Below are 27,586 nucleotides of genomic sequence, written 5' to 3' on the forward strand. Positions count from 1 at the left end.
TGAAGCCAGGCTAGGTGTATGAAGGCTTGGTCTAAGACCAATTAATTTAAAGCGCCAGCAGTAATACTAGGATGGTTTTAAACAGGACAGCTGTCACCATTCCAGCACGTTCCACTAGGCAAGGGGTCCCCAACGTAGTACCCATGGGCGCCACGGCACCCAGTGACACCTTTCCTGGTGCCTGCCAAGTATTTTTAGAAAGTGGGTGGGGCCAGGTGGGGCTTTTGCCCAGCAGGGCATTGGAGAGCTGATTGGATGTGCAGATTTTTTAAGAAGTGCTTTGGCAGTAGCTGCTTGCACAGCACAAGCGTTTTCACTGCACGTCTTACAGTAAGCTGTGAGTAGGCAAGAAAAACTTTGTAAGAATTATGCTCATTTAAAAAGGCTTCCTGTTAAACAGAGCTTCTGCTTGAAATGTTGCAGAGTTACTATTACGGTTATGTGTAAACTCATCCCCTGACATTTTGTGGTTGGCTCCACCCCTTGTGGCAGCCATTTTGTAGTTGGGTCAATCTCCTGTGTGGCAGCCATTCTGTGGGGTTGTCCCCCCACCCCCTTGTGTCAGATGGCTGCAGGCTCAAAAAGGTTGGGAGCCCCCCCCCCCCCGGTCCATACAGTATCACTCAAGGGGAAACGGAGTTCTGATCTAGATGGACTAACTGCATGATGATTATTATTGTTTGGGGAAGTTGAAGCACACGGACATAGTTTGCAGAGGGCTGTTCCATTTGCACTGGGGCCTGACTTGTTTGAAATCTTAAGATGCTACCCTAGATCTTGTGTGTGCGCGCGCATGCGTGTTTTTAAGAGAGACCCTCATACTGCATTCATAGTTATGCAGTGTGGGATAATTAATTTCCCTTCCCACTACAAGCAGTTTCATTGATTGCAATTTTGCATTCTGGGCTGGGCCAGAGAAAAGCAGGAAACCAACAGTAGGATCCTGCATGGCGGGGGGAGGGTTGAGGTCACTGGGCATGTGGGGGGGGAGGTAGTTGTGAATTTCCTGCATTGTGCAGGGGGTTGGACTAGAAGACCCTGGTGGTCCCTTCCAACTCTATGATTCTATGAGTACGGGGACCTGCTTCAGACTGTGGACAGAGGGAAGGGTTCTATCCTTTTCTCCCTAGTATCCCAGCCCCAATTTGGAGCAGGGCTCCGCACAGATGTTTCCCTTTAAAAGGAACACAAACAATAAAGGGCTGGGGCTGAGGTTCAAGCAGATCTGGCCAATTTAAGCAATCTTATTTTGAGACTTCATTTAACTTTTTACTTATTGGGTTAATCTCAAAAAATCAGAAACTCAAATTTGAGGTTTTAAAAATTTTAAACAAAAGATCCCCTCTCCTAATTAAATAGACAACAGAGTTCCTGGCAGTACACATATTTAAAGTTCTTGTTTTGAGATTCTTTTTTTCTTGAGTTAGAATTCTACCCCATAGGGAAAGGTCTCTTTCCCAGTTTTGTCAGTATCTCACATAATTTGGCTCTTAGGACCTGTGTGCATCCTCCCTGTCGTGTTTTTCATTGCTCTATTTCTTTATCTGGGCCAGTATTTTAGATTGACCTGGAGTGACTACATGCTATTCTGCTTCAGAATTTACAGTGGACTAGAAGTACAACAAAAACAATGAAGTTTCAGAAGGCAGTTAGGTTAGTTGTCTGGACCTGGGTGCAGAGAAGGAGCCTCTGTATTAAGCTGCTCCATCTTTTCCCCCTGCTGCCTCCTCATGTCATGCCTGATTTTCTGCTTAGAGCCATCCCTTCTACCCCACTTCCTTCCCCAGGCTTGTTTACCTCACAGAGCTTGCTGGTCCCTCAATACCTGCATTGACCTTGGAACCTGCTTCTCACACACCACACGGCCTTAGAATGCACGTCTCTGGTCTTGGATGATCTTCCTTGACCAATCTGTCTCCTGAGGCAAAGAACCGTTCTACTAAGACCAAAGCAGAGCAGGGTTGCACTGAATTAGTAAAAAAGTTAAAATCTGCATAATTATTAATATTGGCATAAAAGTATTATTATCCCACCTACTGGAGCCTCTCTACTTAAAAAGTATGTTATATACCTCTGCACCTCAAATTAATATAGCACAGTTCTACTCTCCAATGCCAAAAGCTCCTAGCATGGGTGCTACGTCGCTTCCCTTAAATTCCTGCTGCGGCCTACACTAGCGTGGCAAAGGTCTTGGCGGTCTGGCCACTTTCTGGACTCTTGTAGGTGCTGTGAAGGTCTTCTTCCCTGTAGTTTCTTTCCAGGTTGTACTGAGTCTTGGCCACCTCCCTCTTAAAATCCTGTACGCTTCGGATGCTTAGGATGCAGACCACAGCACTTGGGAAATACAGGCACGCAGCCACAAGGCCAAAGAGCGCCACGGCCGCGTCTCCACCTTGTACTTCGCAGTTCATCGACGTGTACCCTCGTCTTGCGTAGATTCTCTCTCTCCTCTTGCACACGTCGGTTGAGTTGATCTGTATGACAAAATGGAGGTAGAGGCCAACAGCCACTACGTACCCGAGGCAAGCCAGGACGTCGAAGATGCCTTCAGCAACAAGCAACCGGACTGAAAGGCGGTGGATTGGCTTTCCTCCAGTGATGAGGAAGAGGAGGGTGAGGGCCACCATAATCAGGCTGAAGGCCACCCCTCCGTACACACATGGGGCTCTCATCTGGCTGTACTGCATGTCCAGATCTCGCACCTCTTTGAGCTCCGTCCCTTCAAAGGGACTGTAGGCTGAATCAATGCTGAAGGACCCGAAGCCTCCCATGGCGCTGAAACCCGCAATGGAGGCCTGAGATGCTCCGACACAGATCAGCACTAAGATGCTGACGAGGATTTCCACAAACTGCAAGATTCCTGGAAGAGGAAGAGAAGGGGCGGAAAGAACATGAGCCCTCATCTGCACAAATCCCTGCCTTGTGTGCTCTGCGCAGGGCGTGGCTTCTGGCATTTCAGATCTGTTTGGACAACTGCGGGTGTCGCCAGTGGTTACAGCAGCATGGTACCCTTACATGAAAATGTTCACTTTTTATTTAGGTATTTATACCCTGGTTTTCTTCCAAACTAGGCCCCAAGACAGCTCCCAGCATTCCCCCTTTCTCCATTTTATGTTCTCAATGACCCTGTGAGGTAGGCCAGGCTGAGAAAGGGTGACTGGCCTAAGCTCATCCAGCGAGCTTGCATGGCAGAGTGGGGATTTGAACCGGGGTCTCCTGGATCCTTGAGTGACGCACCATCCACTGTACCATGCTAATGTCTGTTGGGCATTCTCAATTTAATTTGCATCTGTAGCCACTGGGAATCTTAACTCAATAGGAACTTTTTTGTTCAGATGCTAAAATACCTTCCCCAAACACTGCGAAACAGGCACGACCATCATTCATCTAAATAATACTGAAGAATGTGTTTTTATTCTACTGTATCAACTGAGTAAAATCAGTTCACCTGGAGAAAATGGCGACTTTGGAAGGTGGACTCTATGGCATTATACCCCAATCAAGCCCCTCGCCTCCCCGAACCCCTCCCTCCTCAGGCTCCATCCCCAAAATCTCCAGATATCTCCCAATCCAGAGCTGGCAACCCTAGCTTTATGGGGAATAGGTTATGCGTTGTTTTCACACAGAACAGAAGGATCATGCCCCCAGTGGCAGACCCCCTATTGTTTACAAGGGTTAAATACAGTCTGTGTAATACAGGTTTCTGATGCAGAAGGGTAATTTACGGAAGAAAAAAAGTTTCAGACAAGATGTGAATATCCATCTGACGGTGATTTTAGTTTTTAATTTTTAACATGAACCAGTTAAAATGCAGCTCCTACCTTTACTTCAGTTTTGGACATTTCCACACGCAAAACAAACTTTTGAATATTACGCTTCTGATCCAGTGCCAAAGAAGAAACACTCATTTAATCAAGTATCATAATTTAAGCCTCTTGGCAAATTATAAAGAATAATAAAATTAATTACCCAAGCCCTAATATCTCTGAGCTATTTCAGTGTAACAGACAAAACTATCGCTTGTCGATTGGAAGAAAAGGCCACCTTTAGCATTTTCTTTCTCAAACCTTATTACACTAAAAATAAATTCCAAAAGTAAATGTCTACCTTAATTAACAGCCCCGCTGATAAAAATTTGCCCTCATTACTAAAACTAGGCCCCTGCAGTTCATCAATCAACGCTTCAGATGGCTTGACTGAAAGCAGTCGTTTCCTTTCTGTTTATATCTAGTACAGAAAAGAGGAGCTGGAACTTGGCATTTTCGGTTCATGAAATTCACACATTTTCCAACAGTATTCATTAGATGAATTGTAAACACTCCCTGTGACCCCCGCCTCTACAGATTTCCCCCCAGTGGGGAGTGGGGCAGATACGCTGTTTTCCAGGTGCCGGTAATAACCAACTCAGCCGCAGTATGGCATAACATGTTTGTTAGCAGTGGCTCGGAAGGGGCTCTGTGGAAATGCAAATGTCTTGGATCAGTCTGTCTGATCCCCTTTAATGTAATTATATCCCTTCCTTACCACCTCCTTAGTAAAGCTACTACAATTTGTACATTCTCACCCCAACAAAACACTCAAATTAGTGCAGAATAAAACATCACGATAAAAAAGCCTTAGTGGGCAGCAATCAAATCCAACTTTTAAAAAGTTAAGGAATCACCGCCTTTACTGTGGCCCACTCAAGCTTACCCACCTGCCGAAAGGGTCTCGCCGAGGTCTCCTGGAAGTCCTTTCAATCCTTACAACTAAAAAAAAAAATAGGCTTTGTGTAGGCCAGAGCAAAATTAGGGAAAGGATGAGCATGATGGAAATTCGCTGTGCAGGAAATAAAGTAGACCTATATTTGCCAGTTTCCACATGGGGAATGCAATGATTCGGTTACAGAAATTGTGTTGAGTCCTAGGAGCAACTGGGCAAAACGGGCCCAGAGTATAAAGAAAGGGGGGGGGGGCTTTCCACTTTACCATACCAATTATTTGGGTGCTCACCACCAGGGGGCAGATTAAGATTAGCCCTGGACCACCTCCTACCAACTCTTTCCACAGCAGGTAAACCTGATGCCTTCGTTTCTCAACAAGGGACTCTTGGCAAAAGCGGCACCTCCCAAGCAGTAACTGCTGCAGGACACTGCTGTTTTCTTCCTTATGTACAGGAAGCTGGCTAAACCGGTTGTCTTTATTAGCTGTGGTTAAGTGAGAGAAGACTGTAACTCGGTTGTTTCTTTGAGTAACTTCCCTGACTCCCATCAGTGCTGAGCTGTTTTTCAAACTGGAACAATGGACCATACTTTTTTTCTCTTTTTTAACTAAAGAAATGCCGCGGGTTTTGTTGAATTGGGTCCCATTTGTTATTGTCGTTCCCTCCTCCAAAGGTGCTTGCTTTTAGGAGCTCTTCTGGTGTTGGGCAAAGACTACTGATGAGGCCCAGAAAGGTCCCTTGTAGTCCCGACTCCCCACATTTCCTTATATCAGTGGTGTTTCCTGATCCTGTAACTTGCTCCTCTGTCTAGAGAGAAGGGATTCAGATTAGACTGGTTTGTGAGAGTCTCAGGGTGCGGACAGTACTGAGCAGAGGTTGATGCTCTGATAGTCAACAGACTCCCTTTGTTCCTTCCTAGTTGGCCACAGCACCTGCAAGCATGCATAAAGACATGCACAGCTGGAGGAGGGTCTTCAGTTCCACATTTTACATTGCAGGTAGGCTTGCTTTCCTGGGATGTGTCTGCATCAAAACTAGGCATTTGAATAATCACTGAGTTAAAATGATGCAATCAGCACAGCTACAGCTAAGAGCACAGAAGTCACCTGGCATCAGAGATGTACCCAGTAGGCTCCCTTTTTAGTTCATTTGCAAGCCCCCTCCCCATCTCCCCAATGGGGACCCAAAGTGGCTGACCTAGTTCTCCTCTCCTCCAGTTTATCCTCACAACAATCCTGTGAGGTAGGCTAGGTTCAGAATGTGTGACTGGCCAAAGGTCACGTAGCAGGCTTCCACGGCAGAGTTGGGATTTGCACCAGAGTCTCTCAGATCCGGAAGTGAAAAGAGAACCTCAGTTCTGCTTTAAATGGCTGCTCGCAAAGTTCAGTCAAGGATTCTGCCCGCCGTAACAATGGCCACAACTGTCATCTCGACTGAGATTTCTATCAGCATTAAAACACTTCCCCAATTCAGCAGGATCAACAATGCTGCTGTGTGTCCGGTACATGACTGGCGTGACTAAGAAGCCTGGTGAACTTTTCTTGGTGCTAAAGGGATGGTCCAGAGTGTAGGACTTTAGAGGGGACCGGTCAGCAGCAGAATGAAGGAAACGGGCATCACCTGTGTCAAACTTAACAATTCCTTGCAGAGACGGAAATCCAGTGTGGGAAGCAGCAGTGAAAGTTAGTGCGCATCTGTTTTGATGCCCATCTGTGAACTGGGAAGTGGCGCTTCTCAGCACATTACACATCTGATGAAAATACACAGGCGCAGTCATAACACGCAACCCACGAACTACGCCTGCAAGTTGTACCGTGTATATAGAGTACCCAATGTGCCCCCCCCACCTGTGTCCTTTGCCCCAGGAACCACTGTGACGTTTCCTGTAAGAGACTTTGGGTTGAAATGAAGTCGCATGCATGTCAATCTGTGTTACTCAGCAGCACTCTACAGAAACTAGAAGAGTCTTCCAGAAGATGCCAGGAGACCGCCCACACGGGCAATTTTTAAAAAGCTGTGAAGCCTTGCTCTTTGGGCGACCACTTGAAAGGATGTTTCTCATGGCTCAGGTATTACGGGGTTGGAAATGGTGCTTAGCTGATACTTTACTGTCTTGTTTTTCATGTACTCTTTGCGGGACCTGCGTTGCGGTGTACGGTAACTTTGAAAGCCTCTCTGAGATGTGGGGCAGGGGGAACGGAACAGGATATATTTTAATGAATAAAGATAAAAGATTACTTAGAGAATTTTTGAAAGTACAGAAACATAAATTATTGAATGAACATGGGGAAAATGAAAGATGTTGGTTTACTGACAGGCTTACAGGCCAGTTCCCTGTATTTAGCACAGTTGGAAGGCTTGCAAAAATACGATAATTCCATTAGCAGTTGTCAGTCAGCTTTGCAGGATTCTGAGCCCCAATTACTGGGTTTAGGAGAAGGATTCAATTTATTTGGAATGGAAAAGCGCGTAGCATATGAATGGTACAGGCTTTGAATGGAAGAGGTTTTCTGTCTCTGAATGTGGACTTTCCCCGTTAATCGTCACGGCTAGAATCTGCCCAATCTAAGCTGTCCTTTTTGTCAGTTAAGTGGGACAGGCTTAGCCAAGCGTGAAGCCTTCTTCCAGCCTGAGAAGCAGCCAGCAGAGGAACCTCTTTCACTGGAGGAAGCAGCCTTGGACTGAAGGCAAACCTAGCTGAGCAGTAAGTAGGGTTGCCAACCTCAAGGTGGCAGCAGGAGATCTCCTGCTATTACAATTGATCTCCAGATGACCGAAACCCGTTTCCCTTGAGCAAACGGCTGCTTTAGAGGGTGGACTCTAAGGCATTACACCCTGCTGTGGTCTCTCCCCTGCTCAAACCCTGCCCTCCCCAGGCGCCACCTCCAAAACTCCAGGTATTTCCCAACCAAGAGCTGGCAACCGTAAGTGGTGAGGTCACCAAGTCTGGCTAAGGAAATTCCTTGAGATTGGGGCAGCGCCTGAGGAGGGCACAATTTGGCCAGGGGAGAAAGCTCAGCACGGATGTGAAGCCATACAGCCCTCCAAAGCTGCCATTTTCTCCATGGCAACTGATTTCTGTAGCCCAGGAATCAGTTGTAATTCCAGGGAAACTCCAGGCCTCACCTTGAGGTTGGTAACCCTATAATTGCAGAGCGGTAGGGCACAAAATATCCCTACTGCTAACCTGAAATTTCAGTGGGGTTAGTGCTCATCTCACTGGCTACTAATATTGTCCTTGCGTTATTTATATAGTACCAAAATTTGTGGCATGCAATTGACCAAAGCAATTGACAATTCATGCAGGAGAGGAATGTGAACCAAGTGGGAATCTCACCTGCTCAAGGCTTCTTCACTGCCAGTGAGCACGAAAACAAGAGCATGGAAAAAGTAGGTACTGGTGGGCTTTTAAAGGAGGGGAACACATAGGAGTTCTCCCAAGTTCGAACAATGAGGACATTGTTTTTAATCACCTCTGAACTAGCTAATCAATGGAAAGGTACTTCTTCAAATGTTTTAGATGACCACTTTGTGGAACAGATTCATCCCAAATTATTGTGTGTGTGTGTGTGTATGTTAAAGTGTCGTCAAGTCACTTCTGACTTACGGCAGCCCTGTGAATAGACGTCCTCCAAAACATCCTCTCATTAACAGCCTTGCTCAGGTCTTGCAGGGCGAGAGAGGGGGGCTTACTTCACTGAGTCAACACCTCTCCTGTTGGGTCTTCCTCTTTTCCTGCTGCCATCAGCTTTTCCTAGCACTGTTGTCTTTTCCAGTAAGTCTGGCTATGATGTGTACAACAGCCTCAGTTTAGTCATTTTAGCTTTGAGGGGAAGTTCAGGCTTGATTTGATCTAGGACCCGCTTATCTGTTTAAAATTTAGACCATACCAAATGGCCGACAGGAAACGTGCCTTTGTTGTGCCCTGCCCTCAGGAGATTACCATGGTGCTACATTCGGCAAGCAAACAGTTTCTTACTGCCCAAACAAGCCAGTGAATGAGAGCAGCGTCTGCCTGGCAGCTAACATCTATTTCCTCCAAGTCTCTTTAATCGACATGCTTGCAAAATAAACTAAAATGCCTCCTGGGGCAATGCAAAGGGACTTGAAAAGCTATCTGCTTAAGAATTCAGTTTGGGTGCTATGAAAAGCTGAAGGTGGGCAGTTTACCTGCAGAAGCGCTGGGACCACTAGCACACTTCTTTGAGTAGTGGAGCTGTGTTCAGCCCCCCCCCCCATCCCATTCCTTAGGATCAAGACTGTAGCCGGAGCATTTGTAATGCTTTGAGATAGCTGTTAATTTAGAAACACCAATTTAGAAGGGTGGGAGACCACAAACAGCCAGTTGGCCCATTGTTCTCCTAGTCCTTAAATTAGCATCACTTCCCCCAGTAGCTAATATCACAAATACCAGAGTCTCCACCCATGCGCATTACTTGTCAGAACTGTGTTTGCAGGAAAGGTATTGCCACACACCAAAAGAAATGGGGGGGGGAGGATAAGATTCAGCTCTGGGGGGGATTGTTTTTGTTGGAAAGCATTACCTAATAGACTCTTGAACTGTTTGCATTATAAAAAAACAACAACTCTGCTGAGGCAGGGGCCCAACAGGACTTGTAAGTTACATCATCCAATACTTCTTCTGGTGCCATTTTAATCTATTTTAACAGCAATGTTTTAATTGCTGCTGAATTTGATCATTTTTTAAAAAAATTTGTACACTCTTAATCTTATTGTAATTGATGACTGAAAACCATGTTGGGAATTACTACTGACAGTGTGGAGTATAAAATCTATTAAATAAAATTAATTAATAATGGTTGATGCAGGGGGTCATTAGCTAGACAAAAGAATTAAATTGTCTACAAAATAAATAGGGGCAGCATGCAGGGCTGGACTCTTGGGTGTGTGTGTCGGTTGGGGGGGGAACGGGGTTCAAAATCCTCCCCCCTCGGCCTGGGCCGCCAGGCACTCTGCTGTCCTCCCTTTGCTTTCCTGCTCTCCAGCGCTGCAATCCTGATGCCTCAGCAACAGCTAGAAGCCCCTCTTCAAAGGCTCATTTTAACCCTCTACTTGACTTGAAACCTCAGCAAGTCCTTCCCTTGCAGCAAGAGAGCACGTGCCGTGTTTTCCAATAAAGCGAAAGTTTAAAGTGAGCAACTGCAGATTCCTAGAGCAGCTGCCCCCCCTTCCTGGGGACCCATGAGTTCCCTGGGGTGCTTGCGTGTGTGTGTATGTGTGTGTGTGTGTGTGTGTGCGCGCGCCTCTTAAATGTGTGCACAGGGCAAAGGTCATCTTTTTCTACAGGCTAGGGGGTGGTTTTCAGAGTCCTGGCAGGATGCAGAAAGAGTTTGATCATCAATAAGGCCTGGTTCCTAGCCTGTACACATTTCCCTGGTTCTCAGTGTTTTAAAACCCGACCCCTGGAAGCACAGGAATGGGACACCAGCAGGCAACCACAGGCCTGTGTGACCCCCCCCCCCTTTCAGTTAGTCTGAAGAGTCTGATTCAGTTTCCGGAGGAAGGGGGAATCGTTTCAAGCACGGCGTGTATTCCTGCTGGTTTACTGATGCACGGGCACGTCCTGGGGGAAATTCGCTTTATAGCTATTTTCTCATTGTCTTTGTTGATGGAATTCAATTTGGTCACTTGTTAGTTTGCAAATGGGAAGGGCCCTTTTTGAGTCAGAGGGGGACGCTGGGGCTTGGGAGCGGCTGCAGTGCTGAATATGAGAGATGGAAGTTTCCATGACAGCTGTTACAGCCAGATATTTGCCAAAATTCAATGCAAGACCTGTTTGTCATGCTTGTAGAAAGAAGGCAAGTCTGTTAGGCTTGCTTTGTGAACAAACAACGTTCAAGTCAAACGTGGGTCGAGTGAATAATTTGGGATCCCCACATGGGGTTGCATTACGGAAGCAAAGCAAATTAATGCCCACAGAGGTGACCACAGGGGCCCCATATAAGCTTCTCTGAAATTTATAAAGGTTGAATAATACACAAGTATAAACGGTTAAACACATTTAGGTAGGCTTTCAAAATAATGGGGGAAACCAACAGAAGAACTGAAGGCAGTTTCTTCAGTGCTTCTTGAGGTTCAGTGTGGGGGGGCGGGGGGGCCCCTGGGGCCGTCCAGATGAAGCCCCCCAACTCCCTGGGCCACTCAGAAAGCTAGTTAGTTATGAGACTTCATAAGAACCCATAATCCTCTTGATGTGGGAAGTCATGTGACACCTGAGGGCCAATCCACTGTCGCCATTGGATATAAAGCTACCAGGTTAGCTCGCTTTACTCAGCTAAACAATTTGTTGCTGGGGGAAACCATTTGAATCTCCCTTTGCTCTGTGATTATCAGCCTGTGTACTCCCTGTCTTTATTTTTTTATTAATTACATTTGTATTCTATTCTCTCTCCTCTTAACCTTACAACATTCCTGTGGGGTGGGTTAGGCTGAGGGAGACTGACAGTCCCAAGGTCACCAAGAAAGTCTGGGTGAGCATTTGAATTCAGGTCTCCTTGCCCCAAGTTCATGGCTTCTGCATCATTACCACTAGAGGTGTGCATATTGATATCCCAATTTTTAAAAAACAACCACCAAAAAACCTTTTTGGTATTTGTCGGGTAGGGGTGGATACGGGCAAAAAAATTCTGGCAATAAATGGGAGCTTAAAAACCTAGGGTTGCCAACCTCCAGGTACCAGTTAACGAGAAATACAGCACCAGCTCATTAATAGTAAGTGAATACCAGGAATAATCCACTAAAAAAATCAAGGTAAGTAAGTGTGCAACTCGAAAACAGCTCAAGTAACAAAATGTATTCAAGCACACATGGCTAACATATACAATCAGAACAAGATTATATGTGTGTGTGTGTGTGTGTGTGTGTGTGTGTGTGTGTGTGTGTGTGTGGTTACTTCACCAAACACGAGGCAAACTAGCCCCAAATCAATTCCAAATGAATCCGTCCAAATTAATCCATCTTCCGTGGTTCACAGTACAAAGGTCCAGGTTTCAGTGTCCCAACTCAAATTCAAGGTAGAATAATCCAATTATATAAAGAATCAGGCTTCTTCGGGCATTCAGGCATTCAAAACGCCACCTCCAGATTTGTGTGCGTTTCGCCAAAGGCTTCTTCAGTTGATTACAACTTATAAGGGTACAAAGACCTCTATAGGAAATTGCTCACTGATACGCATAAAACTTACCCGGACATCATAAGTGCGGCACATGCGCATTTTGTCCCTTTAGCCTACCTATCAAGGAAGTCAGTGCATCTAACTCCAATTTTAAATATACACTTAAACAGTTTACCAATTGCACGTCTAAAAATGTTATTTACGTGATTATTTGCCCCTTTTTTTCTTATGTATATTGGATCATCATGCCGCCAATTTAAATTGCGTATCAGTGAGCATAAAACAAGAATATGCTCTAGGACCCTGGAGGCACCACTTACTAGCCGTTATTTAGAGAAGGAATATTCCGATACAGATCTACTGTTTTTTGCACTCTGGCAACATAAACCACGTAGATACCAACATGAAGATATTGCCAAGATTCTTCACAGACATAAAATGAGATGCATTTATTTGTTTAAAACGCTTTCCCCTATGGGACTGAACAATGAGTTTGACCTCACAAGTTTCCTGTAATAATGTACTTTCCCTTTAAGAGTTGGTGTTCAACTCTATTTTGGGATGCAGTACAGCTGGGCGATGTAGCATTTATATTGGTATCCAAAGTAATAGGTACCAGTACTCAGGGAGACGATAGAGCCCTTTAGGGTCAACTGGTCGACGGTATGTATGAAATATTAACATTAATTTTGTTTTATACTAAGGCTTTATTATGAATGGAGATTATATTTGGTTTCAATTTCCTATAGAGGTCTTTGTACCCTTATAAGTTGTAATCAACTGAAGAAGCCTTTGGCGAAACGCACACAAATCCGGAGGTGGCGTTTTGAATGCCTGAATGCCCGAAGAAGCCTGATTCTTTATATAATTGGATTATTCTACATTGAATTTGAGTTGGGACACTGAAACTTGGACCTTTGTACTGTGAACCACGGAAGATGGACTAATTTTGACTGATTCATTTGGAATTGATTTGGGGCTAGTTTGCCTCGTGATTATATATATATATATAATCTTTTCTTGTTCTGATTGTATATGTTAGCCATGTGTGCTTGAATACATTTTGTTACTTGAACTGTTTTTGAGTTGCACACTTACCTTGATTTTTTTAGTGGATTATTCCTGGTATTCACTTACTATTAATGAGCTGGTGCTGTATTTCTCGTTAACTAGTGTTTGTTCAGCATACGTAACTATTTTTTAGATTTAACCTCCAGGTACCAGCTGGATATCTCCTGCTATTACAACCGATCTCCTGCTGACAGAGATCAGTTCCCCTGGGGAAAATGGCGGCTTTCGCAATTGGAATCCATGGCATTGAAGTCTCTCCCCTCCCTAAACCCCGCCCTCAGGCTCAGCCCCAAAATCTCCAGGTATTTCCCAACCTGGAGCTGGCAACCCTACGGAAAAGCGAACCCAAAATTATACCAATTTTATTTGGCATTATTCAGGCGGAGATCAGCTGCTGTGCCAAAGCAAACTGGAGGCGGGGGCTGGTTGGAAGCTCCTCCAATCTCTTTATTAACCCATATGCCATCCTCCTGATAGGTAAGATTGCCGTTTTGTCTGGAAGAGATGATGCACATATTTTCACCCTCAGTGCCCACATACCACAACCTTTGGGTTCTGTTTCATGTGTACTAAATCTGAAAATACATGCATATCAATAAATCAGCATTATTTGGACCGCTTTGGCCTCACCGCCATTTCCCCCTTCCCTTCCCCACCTGCTTGCTGACTCAGATCCACACCACACACCTTCTCCAGACTCCAGAGAAGGGGGCGGCGCAGATCTGAGACAAAGCAGTGTGGATAGGAAGTCAGGGGCGTTCCGATCCCCACTGCCTGTGGTCTCCGTGCTTTCAGAGCCCGTGGGCAGTGGGGATAGGAACGACCCTGCCTTCCTATTGAGGCGGGTACGCTATACTGGCTGGGCTCACTCGCAGTACTGTCTCAGTTGACCCATTTAGCGTCCCCTCTGCAGTCTAACTCCCCGTGGTATTTTTTGGGTTCGGGTTTATTTACCCAAAAATTTTCCAGAACATCCGGGTTTTCTGGATTGTTTTGGAAAATTCCAGGTTTAATAAACCTGAATCCAACAAATACCGAAAAAATTGTCGCACACCCCTATGCAGCGTCCCTTTCAGGCAAAACGGCAATCACGCATTGGGAGGGCCACGTGGCCAGTGTCAGTTCCGTCTATGTCACTGGTTCCCAACCAGGGGTCTGTGGACCCCCAGGGATCCGCGAGAACTAAATTAAGGTCTGCGAAACAAAGTTATAAACCCATAATAAATTAATATTTTCAATTAAAAGTTCTCTATTATAAAATATATATATATTCAAATATTATTCTAAGTTTAATGTTTAACTAACAGTTATGATTAAAGTTTATTTTCAAATTCTCAGAATTTTTATTTTGAACCTTGGGGTCCTGCACCGAACAAAAAAGTCCTAGTGGTCCCTGGTCAAAAAAAAGGTTGGGAACCACTGGTCTATGTGCAGCCGCCAGGCTCCCAGAACCCATGAAACTGGAAAAGGCTTGTGAAAGTGTAGTTAACACCTAGCTCATCACATAGCTTCTGGCTAGGGCTGCTGGGCCTCCTACTATGGTGGAAGACCTCCTGCCGGCAACCCTAGTTAACCACCAGAATTTTAAAAAACAGCAGCATCGAATGCGTTGCAACATCACTTACAGGGAAAACCCAGAAGTGATGTCGGGAAGCTCTAGGAATCTATGATTTTACCATAGAGTTTCTGGAAATTTGTAGAGCTACCCTATGTCACTTCAAGGTTTCCCCTAGTAGTGATATAGGGAAGCAGCCGACGTTGTGCCCCCCCATAGCCCCACCCCTCCTGCTGCTTGTCAGACTTGGCCTGGCAACCCTACTTCCTGCAAGATGCCGCTGCTTCGTGGTGCATTTAAGCCGCCAGATTGTCTCAAATGACCCGTCAACTACCTTCATGTGGTTTCAGTGCAAAACAGGCCTAATTTAGGCCTCCATTCACCAGCATAGATATGAGTCCGCCTCAGCTGATAGGATTTTGAGGGCTCCTTATCTACTGGTATTCTCAACAGCCAGCAGGGGAAGGAGAGGCCTGCTGGTTAACCTACTCTTCCCTCCCTCTCAAGGAGGAGGAGAAGCCGCCCCCTTTGCCCAGCCCCTCTATCCTCAGCAGTCGAAGTAGCCAGGGCAAGAGATGAATGCACAGGACTGGAGGGCGGGGAGGTGTTATATGGGTTGGAGGGTGCACAGGCAGCTTGTGCTTCACTTCTCAGTAAGGTTAAACATGATTACCTGCAAATAAGGTCCTCTGAATAAATAATACTTGCTTGTGAGTAAATATGCATAGGACCTGGCCTTAGAGTTGCCAACCTCCAGGTGGTATAGTAAACCAAAATTAGCGTGCTGTAGTTAGCTAGCAAACCAAGGAACAGCATACAATTGCAAAAGAACAAAAATTACTTCTTTATGCTACCATAAGCATATAAGAGTACAACCAAACTTTGGTACAGACATGAATAATGTCAACAATAAAACAATTGGCCACACTATAAGGAAGAGTCCTAGAATGTAACTAGGAGCATAACTTTCTTTCCTTTTCTTTTCCAAAAGGTAAGGAGTGATGGAACAGTCAACAGAAGCCCGGTTTCCTTTCTGTTTCGGCTTGTACAAACAGCCTTCCTCAGGGGGCCACTATATAAACAAGACAGACACTATGCAATATATCGGCATATAAACTAATCATCGATGATTAGTTTATATGCCGATATATTGCATAGTGTCTGTCTTGTTTATATAATGGCCCCCTGAGGAAGGCTGTTTGTACAAGCCGAAACAGAAAGGAAACCGGGCTTCTGTTGACTGTTCCATCACTCCTTACCTTTTGGAAAAGAAAAGGAAAGAAAGTTATGCTCCTAGTTACATTCTAGAACTCTTCCTTATAGTGTGGCCAATTGTTTTATTGTTGACATTATTCATGTCTGCACCAAAGTTTGGTTGTACTCTTATATGCTTATGGTAGCATAAAGAAGTAATTTTTGTTCTTTTGCAATTGTATGCTGTTCTTTGGTTTGCTAACCTCCAGGTGGTGGCTGGAGATCTCCTTGGAGAACCACTAATCTGCAGGCAACAGAGATTAGTTCACCTGGAGAAAATAGCCGCTTTGGAAGGCAGGGCTCTATGGCACCATGCCCCGCTCTCTCCTCTCCCCAAACCCCACCCTCCCAAGGCTCAACCCCCAAATCCTCCTGGTATTTCCCAACCCAGAGCTGGCGACCCTAACTGGCCTTCCTCATACCTCTCTTTTCAAAACTAGCTCACGGACTCTCCACATTTCACACAAGCTAAAGAAGGATTCCTATCCACGCAGGGGAATGAATGCCTAAAGGAGTCGTAACAGATGGGACCAGCGTGATGGACTGGTTAAAATGATGGACTTGGACTTGGGTTCAGGTCTGTGCTCCTGCCCTGAAGCTTACTAGGTGACCTTGAGCGGATCATCTCCTCTCAGACTGGCCAGTTAATGTTGTGGCATTAAAAGGGGCATTAAAAGTGTGTAAGTATGAAGCCCAAAAGCTCCCTGGAAGAAAGACGAGATAAAAAATGGACCAACAGACTAAAAACTGACTACTTGTTCTAGCCAGAGCTGAGATGCCATCTAATATTTATGAACTGACAGGGAAAACATAGTTACAAAATGGTACCAGTGGCTTCCCATGGTACATTTCCACTAACCGAAGGGTGGGGCAGTTTGCACCAATTCCCCTCTCCTACTGCAGGATTCCAATTCACCCCTCATGCCAGGGGTCCCCAACATGGTGCTTGTGGGAGCCATGGAGCCCTCTGACACCTTTCCTGGTGCCCGCCAAGAGTTTTTAGGAAGCGGGTGGGGCCAGGTAGGGCTTTGGCCCCACAGGACTTCTGACTGACTACTGAAGATCTCATTGGCTGCACAGATTTTTTTTAAAATGTTGCTTTGGCAGCAGCTGCCACCACAGCACAAGGGTCTCCACTGTGTGACTGAAGTTAAGATGTGGCAGCCATTTTGTGGCTGGCTCCGCCTCCTGCGGCAGCCATTTTGTTGCTGTGCCCACCATGCTGTGTCAGAATTCCAAATGTGGCCACAGGCCCAAAAAAGTTGGGGACCGCGGCCTCATGCCACTCGAGGATGGTCTGTTCCTAGGAACTTCTCCTCCGGGAAGCATCTGAGGCTGCAAAGGTAGGTGGTGGTGGGGAGTCCTGTTCCGCTGACACAAATGTCTTCCAATAATAGGGTTGCCAACCTCCAGGTGGTGGCTAGAGATCTCCTGCTATTACAACTGATCTCCAGCCGATACAGATCAGTTCACCTGGCCGCTCTGGCAACTGGACTCTATGGCACTGAATTCCCTCCCCGAACCCCGCTTTCTTCAGGCTCTGCCCCCAAAACCTTCCGCCAGTGGCAAAGAGGGACCTGGCAACCCTATCCAATAATTACATTGAAGAAAACTACAGAGAGGATAATGAGATGTTTTTTTAAAAAAAAATAATTACCGTATTTTTCGCTCCATAAGACGCACCTAGTTTTTAGAGGAGGAAAACAAGAAAAAATCTTGTTTTCCTCCTCTAAAACTTGTCTTATGGAGGGTGCGTCAAGATGGCGCGAGCCCGCGTTCCCCGCGCCGACGGCCAGCTGGGAGGTGGGCAGGGCCACGCAGAGCACTTTCCAAGACCTCCCCCACCCCCGCCCGGCTTCTAGAGACTCCCTGGAAGCCCGGAGGGGGGGTCTTTAAACTCCTCTGCGCTGCCATCCCAGGCAGCACAGAGGAGTTTAAAGACCCCCCCGCCCGGCTTCCAGGGACTCCCTGGAAGCCCGGCGGGGGGGTCTTGAAAGTGCTCTGCGCTGCTATCCCAGGCAGCTCAGAGTAGTTTAAAGACCCCCCCGCCGGGCTTCCAGGGACTCCCTGGAAGCCGGGCGGGGGGGTCTTAAACTCCTCGCTGCCTGGGATGGCAGCACAGAGGTGTCCAAGCCGGCTCCCGGGGCTGCCTGGCTCTGCGCCATGCTGCCACTACGCTGGGTGGCTGGGAGCCCCGGGAGCCGGCTTGAACGCAGCCAGCCAGCTGGGGTGGGTGGGAGGCCCCTCCCAGCCGCCCAGCGCAGCGGCAGCGGGGCGCGGAGTCAGGCAGCCCCGGGAGCCGGCTTGAACGGCGTCCCCATCTGGCTGGCAGCAGCCGAGCCGGCTCCCGGGGCTGCCCGGCTCTGCGCCCCGCTGCCGCTGCGCTGGGCGGCTGGGAGGCCCCTCCCACCTCCCCAGCTGGCTGGCGCCATTTAAGCCGGCTCCCGGGGCTGCCCGACTCCGCGCCCCGCTGCCAGCCAGCTGGGGTGGGTTGGAGGCCCCTCCCAGCCGCGCAGCGGCAGTGGGGCGCAGAGCCGGGCAGCCCCGGGAGCCGGCTCGGCTGCTGCCAGCCAGCTGGGGACGCCGTTCAAGCCGGCTCCCGGGGCTGCCTGACTCCGCGCCCCGCTGCCGCTGCGCTGGGCGGCTGGGAGGGGCCTCCCACCCACCCCATCTGGCTGGCTGCATTCAAGCCAGCTCCCGGGGCTGCCCGGCTCTGCGCCCCTCTGCCGCTGCGCTGGGCGGCTGGGAGGGGCTTCCCACCCACCCCAGCTGGCTGGCTGCATTCAAGCCGGCTCCCGGGGCTCCCAGCCACCCAGCGTAGTGGCAGCGGGGCGCAGAGCCGGGCAGCCCGGGAGCCGGCTCGGGTGCTGCCAGCCAGCTGGGGGGGGTGGGAGGCCCCTCCCACCTCCCCAGCTGGCTGGCGCCATTTAAGCCGGCTCCCGGGGCTGCCCGACTCCGCGCCCCGCTGCCGCTGCGCTGGGCGGCTGGGAGGGGCCTCCCACCCCCCAGCTGGCTGGCAGCAGCTGAGCCGGCTCCCGGGGCTGCCCTGCTCGGTGCCCCGCTGCCGCTGCACTGGGTGGCATTCAAGCCGGCTCCCTGGGCTGCCCGGCTCTGCACCCCGCTGCCGCTGCACGGCTGGGAGGGTCCTCCCGATGCCGGCCCTGGCGTCCCGGCTCCGTGCCCCTCTACCGCTGCGCTGGGGGGCTGGGAAGGGCCTCCCACCCCCCCCCCAGCTGGCTGGCGGCATTCCAGCCGGCCCCGGCGTCCCGGCTCAGCGCCCCACTATCGCTGCGCTGGGGGGTTGGGAGGGGCCTCCCACCCCCCCAGCTGGCTGGCGGCATCCCAGCCGGCCCGGCGACCCAGCTCGGCACCCCGCTACCGCTGCATTCGCTCCATAAGACGCACTGACATTTCCCCTCACTTTTGAGGAGGAAAAAAGTGTATCATATGGAGCAAAAATTACGGTATATGGGCATCTCTGTTATCTGTGTTAACATTAAATCAAGTATCCAGGAATGCTGATGGTAAAGGGTTTGGGGGGAAGAAATTCTGATGGAGGAGTGGCAACAGATCTGAGAAACAGGACAAAAAAATCGATTTCAACAGAAAATGTCTTTTAAATGATAAATGGATGATATCTGATTCTGCATAAATGATCATGTATTTATAAAACTCCAATTGATCCGCGTAGGTCATGCAGTGTAACTAGAGTTAATCAATTTCACATTTTTGGGGTGTAGAAGCCCAGAACGTTTGGACTTCAGTATTAAAGTTAATCCATGAAATTACAGGATATGGGGCGGGGAGGGGGGAAACACCCAGGAACCAAAGGCAGTTTTTTTTATCCTACCTGAAGGATTTGGTTCAGGATATATATATATATATATATATATATATAGAGAGAGAGAGAGAGAGAGAGAGAGAGAGAGAGAGAGAGAGAGAGAGAGAGAGAGAGAGAGAGAGAGAGAGAGAGAGAGAGAGAGAGAGAGAGAGAGAGAGAGAGAGAGAGAGAGAGAGAGAGAGAGAGAGAGGAGAGAGAGAGAGAGAGAGAGAGAGAGAGAGAGAGAAATGTATAAATCTTCCCACAGTTTCAGAGGGGCTATACAACTTATGGAAGATAGCATATCCAATCAAACTAACATTTTATAAACAATGTTTACATGGTAGTGATCCTTCTACAGATAAATTTCACGAACAGTGGGCTTATTAATAATGGTTTGGGACAATAAGTATAAAAATGGATTTTGACCATATGCATTTTTCAAACCACTGTGAGACTGGTTTGTGGTTGTTATTTTTCTTAGGATGTGGACCTGTATTCTTGTTTCTTTTAATTAATGAAGAAATGCTGCTTTGTGGGAAGCTGAACTTCAGGTTGGTTAAGGATAAATTTAAGAAGAGTCTACGGGAGAGAAGGACTGGATGCCCTGCGCAGACGGGAATTAAGGGGCCGAGGGTCAGTGGTGGGATTGTCAGAGATGTTGACATAAATAAATATGCAGGCAGCTTTTCACAACAGCTGTATGAGGTGGGGGCCCATCCCCCTTTATCTCTTTATTCCTTTATTCTGTTGGACCAACAGGTCATGAGCAAAACAAATTCAATAATACAGAAATAATAAAACATACAGAAATACAATATCTGAAGAGTAAAGTTAAAAGGAAGTATCATTAAAAACCATAGATAATTTTTTTGCCACGGCCCACCCTCTTCATTCTACAGGCTATCCCAGGCTTCTAATATTGCCACAACGACCCTGCAAAGCTGACTTACGTGGGATAAGACCAAACTTATCTCTTAGGCAGGAGAACCAAGACTGGATCTTGCAACTTTTTTAAAAATAAAAAGTGAGGAAGAAATGGGATAATATAGAGGCACTGGGGAAACACAGAAGTTCACTCTTTCCTCACTAAAAAAAATTCATCATCATTTATTTATTTGCAAAATGTATATCCTGCCTTTCTTCCCAATCAGGGCCATAATGGTGCCTAACAATTAAAAAATGCCCCCTCCCCAATTGCTCTTAGCCATAATGGGTCCAAACCAAGCTGTCATACAGTCCTTTTCTCCCTCCATCCTGGCTAACAGCAGCTTGGGGAACGGGGGCTTTTCTAAGGTTTTAACTACCCCCTCCATGTTACCATTCTGATCTAATCCAGCTCACATCCACCCTGCAACATTTCTTAAAGAAACCACCAGGAGGTCTGGCCATGCGGCTGGCCCACAGTTCCAGCCTGAACAACCTACTTGCTGGCAATACCCTCCTCCTATATGCAGGCCATTCATTATCCCTTGCAAATTGCAGTGTAATGGCCTTTGCAACTGCTAGTTAGTACTCGTCCTGTGCTAGTTCTAGAGAAAGGGGGGGGGGAAGAGGCCAAGTATCACGATTACCATCTTTTCACAAAGCACACTGAAATACATTCTTTTGGTTCCCCCTCCCCATAGCAGATTAAGCATAAACTTTGGCTCCTAGAGTCATTACAATATGCATGTGAAAAATCGGCTGTTACTGAAACCATTACCAATGACTACTGTTACACTAATGGTTTGTTACATGGGGAGATTTATCTACCGGAAGTAAGTCACGTGTTTATAAAATGGGCTACAGGGCAAGTTAAGAATCTCAGCCACTTTCCACTCACTGTGTTCTTTGTTCTGCCTGAAGAAGAGTTCAGTGAAAGCCAAAACCTTACACTTTCTTTCCCTAACAAAAGACTGGGCTCCAAGGGAGATGCTATCATACCTCACGGGGCTCCTTTAAGCCAAATCACATGTGCTGAGGACAAAGAGACGTGATGGATGGAATAAGAAAGAAACGTTTGCTTACCTCTTCTTGAGCACAGGTTGGAGCATTTCTCAGAAAAAGTCTCTTTGGGAGGATAGAATTGTGGGGAGGGTTCAGAAGACATGTGACTTGGAGCCGGGTATTTGGGGAGAGAGTCCGCAAAAACGGTGGGAGGTCTTGAATGCTCAGGATAGAGTGGTCCTTGCAATGCCCTATAGTTGGAGGAGGAGGAGCGGGGAGAGAGTTACCATTTTTACGGTAGAGAGGTATGATTTGCTGGATTATCATTCTAAGGAACAAAAGTCACCCAAAGTTCCATTTGTACTGACTATAAAAGACTTATCTGAATAAGACAGGTTTATTTAATCAGGACTCTGCTCTTTAAGCATAAATTTTCTTATCATTAAAATACAACAGGAGTCTGGTGGCATCTTAAAGACAAACAAAATTTATTCCAGCATAAGTTTTCATGAAACCTAGTACAGGATGAAAGGAGATAAGCAGATAGGTTTTGCATTCTTCTTTCCTAACAACAACTGGGAGAGTCTCGCATCCATTCTCAGTAAAATGATACTCTTTGGACTGGATCCTGTTTTGAATACGCCTCTCTTCTTAACATCCGCATCCCACACCTTTGTGTTGCCTGTACTATTTTTTTATTTTAGTTATTTGCCCACCTTTTCTCCCCAAGGTGGACGCAAGGTGGCTTATGACATTTGCTGTTTCTTGAGCTAATTCTCACAACAACCCTGTGAGGTAGGTTAGGCTGAAAGTGTGCGACTGATCTGAGGTCACCCAGCAAGCTTGCATGGCAGAGTGGGAATTCAAGGCTAGAGTCTCCCAGATCCAAGTCCAGCCCTCCAATCACTATACCATTCTGGCTCCCTTACTGGGTTGATGGATTTACATGCTCAGTGCTTCTGATGAAGTGAGCTGACTCACAAAAGTTTACACTGGAATAAACTGTGTTTGTCTGTAGCAGCAGGACAAAACAGGAGTGCAGTGGTACTTGACAGACTAAAACTGCTTCCCGTCTGTTGTTATCATCACTAAAAGTTACACAATTGTGTCTCGCTTCCATGACAGCTACAGTTTTTCCACCCTCGCCCCCAAATACTGCCTCGCCTTAGACCACACTGTTACATCCACACTGCAGACCAGTTTCCAAGTCTGGTACTTTACTACCCATAATCCCTCCAGACTGCTATTGGCTTTCACTGCATACTCCTTGGTTTCCTTGTGCCTCTGCCTCTCAGCATTCATTGGATTTCTTACTGCAGGCGTTCCCGCATTCGTTTGTTATCTCTGGCACAAATACAATGACACCAATTCACTGTAACCCACAAACATCAATTACCACGCTCTTGCATACAAGTCGTGTTCTCCCAATTACGAGAATCACTCGTTCTGCCTCTAGCTTTTCACTCTTTTAATGAAGATGTTCTATGGGGAAGACACAGACCTAATCATTTGCTTGTAATCAGGGATGCCAAGAAGTCTCCATCTGGCTCCAGAAGTTACCTTTCCCCCCCCTTGACCTTCAGGTTGTGTGTGCGTGTGTATATGAACAGCTGTGCAACATAAGCTGAGTGATTTATAAGGCTTCCCACTAACCAGAAAGCAATCCCTCAGATACCAACAGTGCAGATGCCTCCCTTTTTAACAAGCTACTTGCCAGGAAAAAACTTATGTTCACCAAATTGAGAATGATGGCTACTGCAAATAACAGTCATGGTGGCTGGCTGTGCTTCTTTGCATTAGTGCGAAGATTTTTTTAAAAAAAATCTCTCCCTCCCAACCTTTCTAAATGTAGTTCTACTGACTACTTCTGGTCAATTTCCTTGCTTTAGAAGTTTAGAATCATGTGGTTTTGGTATCAGTGGATTGTTACCTTGATCTCTGTTGAAAGCTGCCTCAAGTGCAGGGAAAAGCAGGATGTAAACATTTAAAGTAAATCTTCTAACCCTCCTCCCCATCTCTACCTCATTAGGAGGATCCTACAACTCCCTGCGCCATTCAGTTCCCCTCACTTCACATCATTTTTTATTCCTTGGATTGCAAATGCATTCTGTCCACCTGCCACGTCAGCTGCAGGTAACCCCCCCTGCCCACAGCAATCAGCGGCACACGGGGGGGGGGGGAGCCCACACGTATAGGTCCCCTTCTGACCACGTGTAGAAGCGCCGTCAAGTTGCAACTGACTTATGGCGACTCCAGCAAGGGGCTTTCAAGGCAAGGGAGAAGAAGATGGTCCAGTGGGAAGAATTATTTTTAATGGTACCATGCTAGTAGCATAACACCATTTCCTGCAAACACCGGGAAGTGACATCACATAGCTACCGTGGTATTGATGGGACATTCTGGGATTTTGGCAAAAATCTACAGTTTTGTCAGTTCTGGTATTCGCTGGAAGTGATGTCGCGCCACCAGCACAGGGCCATCCCCCCATCCCCCCAACGGTGTGCACACGTGTACACATGAACACATGAAGCTGCCTTATACTCGGTCCATCAAAGTCAGTATTGTCTACTCAGACAATACATGTAGGACTACATGTAGGACTCCAAATAGCTCTTCATGACCTCTTCAGCTGTCCACACTCTTCTTTTTCAGTGATCTCAATAAAGTAGGTTAGGAACTAGGTTAGGAAATACCTGGAGATTTGGGGGATGGAGCCTGGGGAGAGTGTATTTTGGAGAGGGGAGGAAACTCATCAGGATATAATGCCATAGAGTCCACCCTCCAAAGCAGCCATTTTCTCCAGGGGAAATGATCTTGATCATCTGGAGATCAACTGTAATATCAGGAGATCTCCAGGTGCCACCTGGAGATTGGCAACCCTACAATAAAGCCATATCCTCTTTTCCCCCCCACACACACACACCTTGGATGCTTATGGGTCTGCTATTAACAAGACACATGGATATGTTTACACTCTTCTGCTTAAGGAACATAGAATCATAGAGTTGGAAGGGACCACCCAGGGTCATCTAGTCCAACCCCCTGCACAATGCAGAAAATTCACAACTACCTCCCCCCACATCCCCAGTGACCCCAACCCTCCCCCCACCATGCAGAATCCCACAATCAAAGCACTCCCGACAGATGGCCATCTAGCCTCTGCTTAAAGACCTCCAAAGACGGGGACTCCACCACCCTCCGAGGCAGCTCATTCCACCGTCGAACAGCCCTCACCATCAGAAAGTTCTTCCTAATGTTTAGGTGGAATCGCTTTTCTCTTAATTTAAATCCATTACTCCGTGTCCTAGTCTCTGGAGCAACAGAGAACAAGCTAGTTCCCTCATCAACATGACATCCCTTCAAATATTTAAACATGGCTATCATGTCTCCCCTCAACCTTCTCTTCTCCAAACTAAACAAACCCAACTCCTTAAGTCTCTCCTCATAAGGCATGGATTCCAGACCTCTGATCATTCTGGTCGCCCTCCTCTGAACACGCTCCAGCTTGTCAACATCCTTCTTAAATTGTGGAACCCAAAACTGGACACAGTATTCCAAGTGAGTTCTGACCAATGCAGAATACAGTGGTAGTATTACTTCCCTTGATCTAGACACAATACTCCTATTGATGCAGCCCAGAATTGCATTGGCCTTCTTAGCCGCCATATCACACCGTTGACTCATGTTCAGTTTGTGGTCCACTAAGACTCCCAGATCTCTTTCACATGTACTGTTGTCAAGCCAACTCTCTCCCATCCTGTACCTGTGCCTTATGTTGTTTCTGCCTAGGTGAAGAACCTTACACTTCTTCCTATTGAAATCCATTTTATTGCTTATGGCCCAGCTGTCCAGTCTACCGAGGTCATTCTGAACTCTGACCCTACCCTCTGGGGTATTAACTACCCCTCCTAACTTGGTGTCATCTGCAGATTTGATTAGCATCTCTCTATTCCATCATCCAAGTCATTTATAAAAATATTAAATAGTCCCAGGACAGACCCCTGTGGTACCCCACTGGTCACTCCTCTCCAGGATGAAGTTGTGCCATTAATGAGCACCCTTTGGGTTTGGTTGGTCAACCAATTACCAATCCACCTAAAAGTAGCAGTGTCCAGCCCACATTTTACTAGCTTTGTTTCAAGATCATGGGGGACTTTATCAAAGGCTTTACTGAAATCAAGGTACACTACATCTACAGCATTCCCTTCATCTTACCCTACTTGTCATGCTTTCAAAAAAAGATATGAGATTAGTTTGGCATGACCTGTTTTTGAGAAACCCATATTGACTGTCAGTGAGCACGGCATTTCTTTCTAAGTGCTTACAGACCGTCTGTTTAATTATCTGCTCTAGTATTTTACCTGGTATTGATGTCAGGCTGACTGGGCGATAATTGTTTGGGATTTCTTCCCCCCCCCTTTTTTTAAAGATGGGGACCACATTTGCCCTCCTCCAGTCTGCTGGAACTTCTCCTGTTCTCCATGAATTCTCAAAGATTATTTGCATTACTGAAGTGGCAGCAAACTATTCTAGCCCTCCCTCCAAGTTATATACTAGCAACTTTTAGAGACATGAACACCTCAGACACAGACCTTTTCTGCCCCGGTCAAAGATCATCCCAGCGTACCAGAACCACGGAAGCTGGTGGCATTAAGACACACCTCATTCCACTACCCACAAGGAAAGCTCTAATTCTCTAGTATTGTCCATCAGCAAACCATTTATAGTTAAGACTTACAGCCAAAAACCCTCCAACACTAAAGAAAAGGCCACTTCCCCGCTGACATCCAGAGAAACAGTGTAGCCATCTAGCCGTAACAGTTTCGCAGCCATATTACCTGTAAATAATCCCAGAATCAAGGGTCACATTTGTCCACCCTGCTTTATTCTTTCAGAATAGAAAGTGTGCTCTGACCACACAGTCTTTAACCTCTCCTGTGACCAATCACTGAAGCACAGCTATGCAACCAAATGGACACTTCCTGATGGTCACATAGGTGGAAGTCCTGTCTCCTCGGAAAACAGCTCTCTCTTGACCTGAGGCTGCTGTCCTCGCTTCCCCTTAATGAACTGTGGGAACCGTCGTTTATGGGAGGGGTACAGGGTCTGTGTAGCATCTCCTGCCACCTGTACCCTCCTTGAGCCCTTGTATCTGCAGGGGATGGGAGAACAGTGAGTCTGTGGGCCCAGAAGTACTAAACGTCCTCAATGCAAGAGGTGTTCTCCACAGTGGCACCCACATCTGGAAACATTCTTCTGGGTGAGGTGTGCCAGCAGGGCCCCTTGTGAACGTGCTTCGTAAAAACGGCTCTTTCAGCGAGAAGTGAAAAGTAGCGGCTAATTAAACTAGTTGAAGTATTCAATGAAACTATGCACGGGGGTAACGTTGAGAACTGGTGTTGTGTAGTGGTTAGAGTGTTGGACTAGGACTTGGGTAAGCCGGGTTCGAATCCCCACTCTGCACGGACGTTGATCAAGTAATCTGGGACCAGTCACTCTCCCTCAGCCTAGCCTATCTCACAGGGAGGTTGTGGTCAGGATAAGGTGAAGGGGCAGAAAATGTTGCAATCAGCTGCTTTGGGTTCCCACAAGATAAAAAAGCAAGATATAAATAAAAAAATAAAACAAATAACATGCATAAGGCAATAACCTCCAGTTTACTCTGTTGTGTGGCTCCATGTGGTGGAAAAAGATGTCCTGCTGGCCCTTTGCTCACATTTCCCCCTCTATGCAACAACAGAAAAGTTGAGAAACGCTTACTCCCAAGCAAGTGTACCTGGGAGCACAGCCAGAGTCACCTTTCCTTGAAATCAATGCACTCCTTTCTGCTAAGTAGGACTATTGTAACACCACACAATAGAAAGGGAGAATTTACACTTCTCCTCCCCTCCCCTCCCTGTACCAGCCTATGATTAAGAGAGAAATGTGCCAAGGAGGAGAATGGGTGAACTTCTCTCCCCTCACCCTGATGTAGGTTTCAGTTTACCTTCCATTGGATGGATATGGTTTCCTACTTCTTTCTTCACTATATCTGCTAGCTGCGGGGGTCTCTCTGCGCCTGTAATCTTTATCACCATGAGGTCTCTCCGAACGAGACATCTTGCTTGCCTTCCTGAAGCAA

The 27,586-nt window shown here is 46.9% G+C and overlaps 1 protein-coding gene across 1 annotated transcript; it reads right to left on the reverse strand.

The window, feature by feature from the left end:
• Positions 1-2,168: 2,168 nt before the first annotated feature.
• On the reverse strand, positions 2,169-27,586 carry LOC130481877 (MARVEL domain-containing protein 3-like). The gene is made up of 3 exons (XM_056854660.1): positions 27,452-27,586; positions 21,547-21,716; positions 2,169-2,860 (listed from the first exon to the last, which is right to left on the reverse strand). Exons 1-3 carry the CDS (start codon positions 27,562-27,564, stop codon positions 2,169-2,171), a joined length of 975 nt encoding a protein of 324 aa, XP_056710638.1. The 5' UTR covers positions 27,565-27,586.

The sequence above is a fragment of the Euleptes europaea genome, chromosome 8 (assembly GCF_029931775.1).
Source record: "Euleptes europaea isolate rEulEur1 chromosome 8, rEulEur1.hap1, whole genome shotgun sequence".
Taxonomy (NCBI): Eukaryota; Metazoa; Chordata; class Lepidosauria; order Squamata; family Sphaerodactylidae; genus Euleptes; species Euleptes europaea.

What these genes read in the sequence shown, in the direction of transcription:
- LOC130481877 (XM_056854660.1), bottom strand. Translation starts at nt 27,564, where the DNA reads ATGTCTCGTTCGGAGAGACCTCATGGTGATAAAGATTACAGGCGCAGA. An exon ending in CCATATCCATCCAATGGAAG is followed by an intron (nt 21,717 to 27,451) that starts GTAAACTGAAAC and finishes CTCCAACTATAG; the next exon opens with GGCATTGCAAGGACCACTCT. An exon ending in CAACCTGTGCTCAAGAAGAG is followed by an intron (nt 2,861 to 21,546) that starts GTAAGCAAACGT and finishes TTCCTCTTCCAG; the next exon opens with GAATCTTGCAGTTTGTGGAA.